Source organism: Aethalodelphis obliquidens, unplaced genomic scaffold (genome assembly GCF_003676395.1).
Source record: "Aethalodelphis obliquidens isolate GAN/ISIS:26980383/991018 unplaced genomic scaffold, ASM367639v1 scaffold49, whole genome shotgun sequence".
NCBI classification, from domain to species: domain Eukaryota; kingdom Metazoa; phylum Chordata; class Mammalia; order Artiodactyla; family Delphinidae; genus Aethalodelphis; species Aethalodelphis obliquidens.
The window spans coordinates 6198851-6211465 of record NW_020837993.1 but is presented as its reverse complement, the minus strand read 5'-3'; the positions used below and the strand labels follow the sequence as shown (position 1 = coordinate 6211465).

General features: G+C 38.6%; 1 protein-coding gene across 10 annotated transcripts in view; it reads right to left on the bottom strand.

The window, feature by feature from the left end:
- MCTP2 (multiple C2 and transmembrane domain containing 2) overlaps positions 1-12615 on the bottom strand; it is a 251891-nt gene that overhangs the window by 142083 nt on the left and 97193 nt on the right. For 9 of the 10 annotated variants that reach the window (XM_027083170.1, XM_027083166.1, XM_027083169.1 and 6 more), the window contains 4 exons: positions 6096-6238; positions 5282-5358; positions 4680-4791; positions 712-747 (listed from right to left, as the gene is read on the bottom strand). In XM_027083170.1, coding sequence (XP_026938971.1) covers positions 712-747; positions 4680-4791; positions 5282-5358; positions 6096-6238 — 368 coding nt within the window. The remainder of the gene's footprint in view (positions 1-711; positions 748-4679; positions 4792-5281; positions 5359-6095; positions 6239-12615) is intronic. The other variant, XM_027083164.1, reaches the window with a different exon arrangement.

Sequence of the window (12615 nt, the reverse complement as noted above, 5' to 3'; positions counted from 1 at the left end):
ACATCACGCCACCTCCATCTTGGTTATTCCTCTTTTAAAAGCAGTAGACCTGCTAAAGTAAGTTATACATAATATTTTTGGTTTTGTTTACATTTACATTAATTTTGACATTTAGTCACTTAAGTTACAATGTGTTACCTTAATAACCTAATAATAACACATCCCTACCTTGGTACACCTATACTTTTTATAAATTGCACAGAAGTATATAATTGTTTAAAAAGAAAAGATACTAACAATGTAAAAAAGTCACCGGTATTTCATGGAGAAATCTTTAAAGAAACACTCACAAAAAAAAAAAAGGTAAAATAAAAGTAATATAAAAAAGATTGATAAAATATACCATGTATTCTTCTCAATCTTTTCACTGCCCTTATAACAGTTTCCACCTAATGGTAAATAGCTTTCTAAAGGACTAAATCTAACAGCACTACAACTCCAAATAATTCAAGCTTAATGAAGTGTAACATTCTAACACGGCCGGTACATATAAAATGTCAACACTAAAACAAGTGTAAGTTCAAACATCTGGCTATGCCCTTATTAAATGAAATTTTAAAAGGGAGTTTGTTTCCTTTTTACTCATAACAGCAGTAAGAGGAAAAGAAAGCCTTTCCATGTAAAGGTTGGATAATAATCTTGTCTACATTGGTCTTTGCTACAAAGGTGAACCACATGATGTAAAGAAAAAAAAAAAACAGCTATATTTACCTTGCTGGCGCTTAACTGCTTCCGATCTGACCAACGCTAAGGATTATGTCCATTGAATCGTGAAAAATGGCAAAATAAAAGAGAGAAATAGAGCCGTTAACAACACGATGATGTTACCATGCTAGTTAGATGGTGCAGACTACGTTCAAACAACTGACACCCACATTCTGAGGTTTCAGAGAAAACACATTTGAGCAAGAAAATAGTTAGAAACCTAGAAAAATCACATTTCTGTGGTTGTGTTACATCATTTTCTCACAGTATTCAAAAATGAAAAAACAAGGACATAGAATACTGCTCAGTCCTTACAAGTACATTTATGTTTTTATTTGCCTGAAAACACTCTAATTTTACCTCGAAAAGCAATGTGGAAAGGCAGGTTTTTCCTACCTGAAATACCCAGATAGCATTATAAAAATGTTTAAGAAATTCATGGACAAAGTTAGTTCATGTTTAGGGTTCTGTAGTTTTAGATACTAGAAAAAATAATTCCATTGCCCTCTGCTGAGAAAATCTCAATATTCGAAATAATAGGAAAAAACAGTCTGAGTCATTTCTTCACAATGAAGAAAAATAGGCTAATGTACCAGTGAGGGAGGGAAGAAAAAAATGTTCTGAACAGCCAGTAACTTCACCACTGTTCTCTTTTGATCTCTCATTTGTCGAGCTAAGACTGCTGAATTTCATCTACAAGTAAAGTTCTCTCCTAACAAAATCCTCTCATTACTCCTGTCACCGTCCAGTACTGCAAAGCTCTACTCTGGCTGGTTAACCAGCTAACTGGATGTTAAAACTTGGAAAAATCTGGCAGATTACAACTCAATTATGAACCTAATTGAGCAGCCCATAGTAACTATTATGATTAAGGAAAAAAATGCCTTTAGGCAAATGACCTATCCACATTGCCAATAAGTCTCCCCAGGAAATTAGAAACCAGAAAACAAATTGTCTTTGGGGAAAATCCACTTATATTCCAGGGACCAGCAAGTAGAAACGCTGGTACAAAAATGTCTTGAAAATATTCTTCAGGAAAAACACTTTCCCTGGTGAAACTGGAAGCTCAACCACTCAGCATGTGACCCAGAGTTATAGATACTACAATCTGGGTATTAAAATACCCAGACTGGAAAATGAGTATTACTGTCTGCTTACTACAGTACTAAGAGCTACCATATTTCGGGTGTCTACTCCGTGCTAAGCACTATATTTGATCATGCTGGTCTTCACAAACCTATAAAATAGATAATCTTTCTTTTAAATCTGCATTTCACAAATTGTACCTGAGAATTAAGTAATTCTGTGAATTTGATCTGATCAGTTAACTTCTCAAAACTAAAAATAGTGGAGTCGGGATTCAAACCCAGGCAGTCTGAGGACAGAGCTCATAATTATAACTAAAATCCTATTTTTGCTGAGAAAAGAGACAGAGGGCAGGTTTATCAGCCCTCCACCTAGTGCCTTACCTCCTAACTGTACCATGCCCGTATGCACTTAAATCCCTGGCCCTGAGGGTCAATTCACAGACATTTTGCACACGTTAAGATTTTTATTGGCTTGGCTCTAAAGCAACAAAGACTGCCTCAATGACAACGGGAAGAAATACGGGTACAAAACCAAGAATTCAAACTGAAATGTCTCTATCAGGCTTTAAATGAAAATGGAAATTTATAAACAAATTATTCCCAAATAATCTCAGTCCCCCGTGTTAGTTACCCCATTTAAAAACCCAATAGAAGAATATCTTTAAATACTAACTTAAACTCAATGAAAAGATCAACAGTTTTCTGATACTTACTCTATCCAAAGGGCCCCTGATATGCACTGTTAAGTTGAATAGCCACACATGGCCAAGGATAAATTATTCCTTGCTCAGGTATACTTTGAACAAGTATATAAACAGAAAAATAACACTACCAGTCAGAACAAATAGAACAGGTATTACCATTATTATTATTTCTATAATACCCCATTTTATTATATATGTACATCTATATACACACACATACATATACATGGCTATGTATATATACGTATGTACACTCGTATATATAGTAAATAGATTGTACACGAGACCCTGCCAGACAAGCAAAGAACGAAGAAAATGAGAAATCGTACCAGCAAGGAGATAATGCGTACCATCTGACAAACTCTCAAAAACAGGGCGTGGAGGAGTCAAGGAAAGAAGGGCCAAACTAAATAGGATGACAAGTGTGTCTCCTTTTAGGGCTCTGAAAAGATAGGCTTTGAGATGTTTTCCAAAAACAAACTCAAGCTGCATTGAGTATTAATTGCTCTGCAATTTGAAATAAATTTTGACTGAAATGGCTCTACTTAAAAACTCCAAATTTTGGCAATATTTCAACATATTTTAAGTGCCAGTAGTACTGCTAAATATGATCCAATACACTACAGAAAAATCCACATGTGGAATAAATACACAGCTATTATGCAGCTGAAATATGCAGCTATCTTCATGAGGTCATTATCCAAGTTTACAAACCCCACTTAAATATGTAAGAAATTTTCAGAACGTATCAGCTGGCAATTATGCAACCACGTGGCAAATAATATGCTCATTTCCATGGCATGTCATCGCAACCTGGCAGCCAGCTCAAGGAACCGGTCACCTACTGGATGCCCTGCCACTGAATCCGATGGCAATGCCATCAAAACTAAGAGAAGTTAAAGGAAGTCCCTCGCCACTATGTTGGGTAGAAAAAAAAATATTTTTGACATCAATTTAAGACATTTTAGCATCAAAATATCTATGTTATTGAGGCCTCAGGTTTTAACATTGCCACTTCTTAATTAATAAATGGAGATCTCCCCCTCCAAAGTTATCATCAAGTAAATGCTCATAAGTAAAGAATTCAGATTAAAAATAGCAACTGTTTAGTTGACCCTCTGGCAATTGAAAAATCACTGTGCAGGTTTTTTTTGTTTGTTTTTTTTACTCCTTTAAACTATCTTCAGTGAGTTTACTAGTAAATCATTCATGATTTTCATCATGAAAATAAATTACAACTAACTGCAAAGGTAATGTCAAAATGAAGAATATTCTCCACACTGACCCCACTGACTCAATTCAAGAGGTATTATTGGAGGCCTACTTTATAAACAGGCTTCAGATTTTCATACCAGATTCGAAACATGCTGAAATTTTAACACATCTTAGTCCTTTTTCAAGTAGCTGTTTTTAATTGGCTTTTTAAATGCCTTTCAAATAAATGACAATCCAAGATGCTTTCATTCTCATTTTCATTCTTGGAATTTTAAGGTATAATACCAGAATATAAAATAAGATTATGGTTTGTATTCACATACTTGCTCCTAAAAACAGAGTCCCCATCATACTGTCACAAAATCCAATGCTTTTTGATGTTACAGACATCTTTAATAGGTAATGCATTAACTAGAAATTACCGTGTAACAGACTAGAGAATATTAAATGTGTGTCTTCCCAGAAGAACTCTCAATAGAAAATTTGGTAGCTAAAAGAAAAAGGAAGATGAAACGGAAATGCTGCAAATGTATACTTGATTACCTTAGTAATGTACAACACAATGACTAAACCCTGGGAACAGCTTTTCATAACTAAATAATGCCTAAGTCATCTAGTACCTAAGAAAACAGTAAATGGAAACCTTAACCTTTAGAAAAAGCATATTTTGTATGATCTGTGACAAGCAAACCACAAGCAGCAAAAACACTTAATAACAGCAATAGTATTATTGCTACAATATTAGTAATGTTTACATCCCTAGCCAAAATAGAGATCATTCCTTACTGGATTTCTTTCCAGGTTTCCAAAAGAAAGGGTGTACATTATCACAGATAGGTACTTTAAGTCTCTATACAGTTTTTCCCCCTACCCAAATAAATACAAAAATGTCAGCCATCTGGCAACCCAATTATCAAAGAAAAGTTGCAATGGAGAATTTTAAAAAGAACAAAAGGGTCACACTCACGTGTCTATTGAAATCACACTGTTTTACTACTAGGCTCAAATTTAATACAATCACTCCCATGTCATCTTCTAAACTGTTTGGATCTTCCAATTTTAAAATATGTTCAGTCGTCCTATAAGCAAAAAGCAACAAATGATGGTAGCACTTATTGGTAGTACTTTATAGCCTTAGAATACATCAGGAGCTTATGATAAAAAATCTCCTACCCCTGAACAGGGGTGAGACACAAGTTAAAAAAAGCACCAGATTCAGTGAAAATAAACCAACCATCTTCAGGGGTGGAGAAACTGTTTGGCATTGCCTAATTCAACAGTTGGTCAACTGATTCTTCTCCCCTACTGCCCAAAGAAAATGTAAATACTTGTTTTAATTTTAAGGTAAGTAGGTTAATGAACACGAAAGTACAAAATTCAATACACCTTTTAGGTTATGTTATAGAAGATGTAATATCTGACCAATATATATTTGGGAGCTAAAAAGCGAAAATTATAGAAAAACTCACATTTTAAAGCACTCTTTCATTTATTCTGATTTTGTCATTTGATTATCTTGAGTTCCCTCTAAAATTCACTAATAACAACTAGATGGTAAAATTACAATACCTGTTAAGCTCAAGATCACTCAGAACGACAAATGCAGAACCCATGAAATCAGATGTAGTTAAATCTCGATCATACACCTACAAAGAAGAAGGGGACCAGTAACACACATTAATATGGCAAACCAACTGAGTATATCAAAGTATGGATAAATGCAATAGGCTGGGAATTTTGAATTCAGTCTTCTAGATCTAAAAATAATTTGCACAGTATAAAGAAGAATTTAACCAAGCTGATGGGGAGAACAAAATTATTCAAACCTGTGCATTTTGCTTACTATGGCCAAAATAACAGAAAATACTTTTAAGGCAGTATTCATATGCATTAAGATATTATGCACAATGGACCACTCTCTGTAGTTTAAATGGTCTCTCATTAAAATTTAGTATTTTCCGCAGTGAGCAAATCTGCCAATTAAATAGAAATGTGCTAAGTATTCTATAGCAATCCCATCCTGCACTCAACTCATGCAGTTTTAACCCAGATGTTAGAGCAATTGATGCTTACAACCGGTAGCTTAAAGCTCTCTGAGAAAGGCTTTAGTACTTGTCACCACTGCACTGGCAGTAATATTTCTTCCACATTCAGTAAGTTTAAATACAATCAATGGAGATATTATTTTCACTCTGCTAGATCTGAGAGTAACATACAGTTTGACCAAGGGTATAAAGAATCCCTTCCATACTTATATTTTTAAGCCAGTGCTTAGGAATGATACAAGAATGAATTTGGGGAAGTTGACTTTTAAGAGGGCGAAGATGGCTGAGAAATAAATGTTTTTAATAAAAGAGCAGATTTGAAAGTCATCTGGGATTACCTTCACACGCAGCTTTTGATCAAGGCTTTGTATTGGCAATAAGACTACTTCGTCCCAAACTGGGTTCAAGTTCTTATATATGACTTTACTTTTGTACAGAGTCTTCCCATTCAGCTTAAATTTCACATAGGGATCACTCGTGCCTTTAAATGAAAAAGAGAGCAAGACAGGTTTTTAAAATATACGTAAAAAGCCTAGGATCTCCATTAAATAAAGATTCTTTCCACGCTCTCCAGGCTCAAAGCACTTCACTGAGCACACCCAGAACAAATGTCTCCCTGCACAGAGACTGAAGGCCCCAGAGGTGGAGAGGGGAGAGAAGTGAAACAATCTGGGGTAAATGACTGATTCTTCTTTGCCTTTCCTGGTAGAATATAAATGGGCTCCTTGAGCTTTCTCTGTTTGGTTTCATCGTGGGTATGTCATCACTCTCCTACCCACAAAAAATTCAAGAAATAAAATCCACCAGCACCAGCCAAGCATCTCAGGAGTCCTGGGGAGAAGCCCACTCCTCCTAAGAATGGCAGTGAGTCAGTGAAAAGGGAAAGAAACCATTTTCAAACATTTGGCCAGATGGCTGACTCAACAGAACCCTGTGCTTTATAATATAATCATAATACATCAATCAATCCCTGGAACCACCGACTCAGAAGCCCGGGGACTCAGACCCCAGAACCAGGGGTGTAGAGATTAAACTGACAAAGTTGCCATTCTTCGCCCCACCCTCCACACCTGCGGTAAAGCAGAGAACATTGTCTCCCCCTGGAGAGCTGAACGCCCCTCACCAAGGCCCTCCGACCCGCTGGCCTCGGGCCAACACCCTTGACCTGCTGCCTCTTCCCGGGAAGCTTTGAAAAGGAAAGAATAATGTCCCGCTATAGCCACTATGTCCAAAGCAGAAAGAAGGGCCGATGATGGACCCTTCCCCCCATTTTTCAGATCAGTTGAGGAAAAAAACATGCCCACAAACATAATACCAGGCTTAATGTGTTGTGCAAGTGTTCCATCATACTCGGGACACAGAACAGAGACTGGGACATGCTTGCACATTACTACCTAGTGAAGGATGAATAAAAGAGGCACAAATAAATGAATAATCCACGAGGGCATGAATGAAGGCTAGCCGATAACGCTACAAAGAAAGGAAAAAAATCTAATTGGGGGAGGTATGCTGGTAGAATTCATCGTGAACCAGACTCTGAATAAGTGCTCAAAGACCAACAGTCTGTTTTGTTCACTGACACATTCCAGGTGCCTTGGACAATGCCCAACAGAGACCTCCACAGATTTACTGACATGAGTTCTTGATATTAAAGTCAAGCCAATGTAGTCTAAGAATATTACATCAAAAATTAATTAGGCTACTCTGTTACAAACACTTCCAACTCGTTAATACCCACCATGAATTATTTCAATCATTTTTTTTTTTCAGCTCTTTCTGAGGTTTCTGCAGGACGGACAACTCCTGAACATGAATGCAATTCTTATACTAACTATTCTAACTGAGAGTCACATCCCTTGGGGGCAAGATAATACACATTGGCTAAAAGTCTTAACAGAATAACCAAGGTATCATTTGGATAATTCAGCCATTCCAGCATGGCAAGGCTGCTAACTTTAAAACAAAGAAATCAAGTTACAGATATACACATATACATATTCGACACTCACGTTGTAAGTTTGGCCACAAAGGGGCAGAAACCCAGCAGTCTTTACTTTAAACCTGGACACACACGTACTCGCACACGCTTAAGCAGCAATTCTGAGCAGGATAGTAAAAATGAAGGCATTCCCAGCCATTCAGTGGAATAGTCACTAGTGAGTCAGTAATCTGTCCACACCCCCTCTTTGAGAGTACAAGAGAACACCTGCGGCAAGTCAGATTTTAACAGTCATTCTGATATATATAGATTAAAAAAAAAAAAAAAAAGTGGGGGGAAAACTCTAATAAAAAGAGGGCTTTAATTAAATGAAATTGCCACTCTGGGATCAGGCCTTCATGCTTGTCAGCGTGCTCTCAAAATAAACATCTCAAAACCGGGCCTCGGTGGTGTCACTTTCTCACAGGCAAAGCATACTGGGTAATCCCCAGGCATCTTGACAGCTACATAATGTTCAAACTGTTTCACGGGTGAATGGCAGCAGTTGCGTGAAAGAAAATATTAATGTCTGGAATTAATAGAAAAAGGGACCGGGGTTTACAAAGCCAAACAAGGAACCAGGGTGTCAAGTGAGTACAGCGTTAATTGTTAGGGAAAATTTGAGAAGGGGGGGCAGGGGGCACGTAGTGATTTTTTCTCTCTGAGCCTAAGTGCCTCACTGTCAGGCAAGTGACATCTTAACTAGGCAGGTTCTGAAAAGGGGTCGCGGCTCAGGAATGCAATGCCCAGATTATACAAATGATGAGATGACACCTGAATGGGTGGACTTTAACCTTTTTTTCACAGGGCGCTTCATAAACAATGAGGCTCCTTGGAATAAAGAGGTAGTGTGGGGCTTCCCTGGTGGCGCAGTGGTTGAGAGTCCGCCTGCCGATGCAGGGGACACGGGTTCGTGCCCCGGTCCGGGAAGATCCCACATGCCGCGGAGCAGCTGGGCCCGTGAGCCATGGCCGCTGAGCCTGCGCGTCCGGAGCCTGTGCTCCACAACGGGAGAGGCCACAACAGTGAGAGGTCCGCGTACCACAAAAAAAAAAAAAGAGGTAGTGTGGAACTTTGGGAGGAGAATGAAACTAGGAGGCCAGAGACGGTGCCTCTCTCCTGGGGTCGCCACCCGTCCTGCCATGTGGACTCAACAGAGTCACGGAGCCTCAAATTTAGAATATGTAGCCATCACACATCCAGAGCCGGAGCTTCCTGCTCCCGTGCAAAAGGTACTGTGGTTCTGGGTGTGCTGAGACAGACTGACAGCCACACATTGGTCCTCCAGAAATGCTGTGCCAGTTCACACTGCCGACAACGTGGGACAGTCCTTATTTCTGCACAGATGCTATGGATGGTCACGCCTCCCTTGACCCTGTACCTGTCAGGCCTGCTAACATCACTCACATGCCACAAACACAGGTTGCCTCAGAGCATGGCTCAGTGTTACTGAGTACTAAGGGGGACGGCAAAGGAAGATCCACCCCAGAGCCTTTTCTTCTGTACCTGGCGGGCAGCAGGCAGATGGTATATATAACCCAAGGTCCAAGAGGTAAGTGTCAAAATAGAATAGAACTTGGGGGGTATGCTAGTTCACAGGCGGGAAAGGTTAGCTCCAGCTGGGGTATCCGTGGAGGCTGAAATAAAGGAGATGGGAATTGAAACATGGGCGGATCTGGCCAAGCGGAAAAGGACTGAGGCCATGTGGGCTGGAGGAACCGGCACTGAAAGGGGAAAGAGGCCAAAATGACTAGATCTGTGTGGTGCCAAGCAAGCATTTCAATTCATCCAGAAATTAAGGGGATAAAATGTATAATGAGAAAGTTAAAAACGCCGGTTTTGAGTCAGACTGAAGTGCCTTAAAAGTCACAAAATAAGGAATTAAGTTTTTGTTCTGTAAGAAATATAGTTTTGGTTTTCTTGTTCTCTTTTTTTAATTTTTTTAACAAGTGTAATACATGCTCATGATTCTGAAAGGTATGAAATGAAAACTCTCCACCCTCTTAATCTTTCCTCATTCCCATTCCTCATATGCACCAGTTTCTTGAGTGTCTTACAGGAAAAAATACAAGAATTGTTCTTAACTCGAATGTAATCATAATAATTGCACTGGACTCTGTGCTTTCACAACTAAAGTACCTTGAAGCTCTGTTCACATCAGCAATACAGATTCACCAGGTTTTTTTTCCTTTTATCAACTGCATACATTTTCATTGTGTTCTTCTATCTTAATTTATGTAACTAGTTACCAAATAATAAACATTTACATCACTTCCAATTTTTTTTTTTTTTTTACTAGCACAAACAATACTACAACAAGCATCTTTGTATGACTATCTCTGAGTTCATATGTGATTATATTCAAAAAGAATAGCAGGGCTTCCCTGGTGGCGCAGTGGTTGGGGGTCCGCCTGCCAGTGCAGGGGACATGAGTTCAGGCGCTGGTCAGGGGAGATTCCACATGCCGCGGAGTGGCTGGACCCGTGTGCCATGGCTGCTGAGACTGCTCTCTAGAGCCCGCGAGCCACAGCTGCTGAAGCCCATGCCCCTGGAGCCTGTGCTCCGCAGCGAGAGAGGCCACCGCGATGAGAGGCCCGCGTACCGTGGTGGGGGTTGGCCCCCTCTCGCCGTGGCTGGAGAGGGCCCACACAGGGGCGGAGACCCAATACAGCCAAAAATAAATAAATTTATTTACAAAAGAAAACTGCAAGGGCAAATGAATGTGTCTTTTCTGGTTCTGACAGCCATTGTCAAATTGTTCTTCCAAAGTCTGTCAAAATTTACACTTCCACCAAGAATATACGTTTTGTATTTTTTTCTTTACATGCTCACCAATATTTGATGTCATAAACCTTTACTTTGAAAAAACGGCAGGTAAAAAAAATAGTATCTCCATTTTTCTCTATCATTAACATTTAGAGTAAAGCTTAGGGTTTTTCATATTTTAGTGACCTACATTTGCCTTTCTTTGTCAGGGAAATTCTCACTGATATAATTCACCCATTTTTCTATGGGCTTGAGGTTTTGTCTTTTGCTTATGGATTTGAATGAGCCCTTAATTATGGAAAGCAGCCATTGGCTGTAAATCTTGTCATACTTTGTTTAGACTTACCTTACTTCTTGCAATAAGTTATTTCCATTTTTATTTAGGCAAATCTACCAGTTTTATTTATGGCACTGTCGTTTAACATTCTGCTTAGAAGAATTTTTCTCACTAAAGGATTTTCAGTTAGTTCAGCCATGTTTCTTTCCACTGATTTTGCAGCTTTTCGTTTTTTACACTTAACTCTTTGGTCCATCTGGAATTATTTTAGTGTGAGAGGGAAGGAAATTCCGGTTTACTTATGAGTAGGAGAGTAAAGTGATCAGAGCCACGCTTCAGAAATATAAATCTGGCAGCAGCTTATAATGTAGAAGGAAGAAGAAAAAGGCTAAAGTGAAGAAACCTGGTAGTTGAGGTAACACAGCACCGGGGAGTTGAGGAGATAGCTATACCCAAATTATAAGAAGCACCGATCCAGGGTTTCACAGAGCATGATCCATGGAACACTCATACCTCGAGGTGCTCCATGGACTGAAAGGGTTATGTCATCAAAACCACTGGGAAAAGCTGTTTACTCTTTCCTTACTTGGAACTTCCCTATGTAGAGTAAAATATTAAACACTGCTAAGAACTGTATTAATGACAAACAAGCAATAATAAAAACAGCCTAAAACTTTTCTACTCTGTATTTCATAAAATTATTTAAATATAGAAAACATTTTACTTGGGCACCTATGAACGTAATATTAAACTCCTCCAAATCAAAGCTCTGGAAGGTGAGATGCATGCCCAGAGTTGCCTGATATGCATGGTAGGTGAATTATATGAAGACATGATAAATGAATAAACTTTGAAGTAAGATGGGCATGGTGGATTAAACTCCCAGACCTTCCTTTCAGTAACTGTATAACCTTAGGCATCGTAATTTCCTCAAGCCTTACCATCTTCACCTGTAGATGGAAAAATGCCAGCTTTGTAGAATTATCTTGAGAACTGAATGAACCACTATACTTCGGTAACAAGAGGCTCCAAACATTTACATAGTATGTGCTTCTATTTATAGTATTACTACTCAATTAATTTAAAAGGGGAGAGTGTGTAACAATGTATGCAGTACTAATTAAATATTCATTTACTTTATTTTAGCTGTCCAAGTAACATGCACTGATAATTTGTCTCTATATGTCCCTTCTAAAGGTGTGATGTTTATAACCCCTTCTGTCTTCAAAAGTTGAACAGAAAATTCCTTATGTTATATACTTCTCACAGGGATCCCATGTGGTTTGGAAAAATTTCATGAAACAATCTGAGCTGTCTTGGAAGGAACGGGCCGTTTAAAATCTGAAAGTCACTAAGTATTCATGAGTACTAGCTACTGCCCCACCTACAGTCCTAAGGGGATTCATTAGGATTTCAGAGAACTTTGCAGGTATAATCTTATGAAAATAACAGGCAGCTCAATAAGAAGGACACATAACTCAAGTTTATCATCAGGAGAGAGTCATCAAGAACCACCATATTTGAAGATTCTGTTCTCTTGACATTCGATTTATCAACCCAAGGGGCCATTACCGGATTGAGTGTGTTATGGAAAAGATGGGCAGTATTAACAGGTGAAGTGGTTGAATAGAACAGATAAAATCACATGGACTGGCTCAAGAACTAGCCCAATATGCAAATAAGATACATCTGTAATGAAACTCCAATTACCAACACCTTCTCTTTGCTTTTTCTAGTATAACAGCTCATGGCCATGGTAGTAGAAAAAGCAGAAAGTCAAGATTAATTAAAGAAAGAAAGAAAGAAAGAAAGAAAGAAAGAAAGAAAGAAAGAAAGA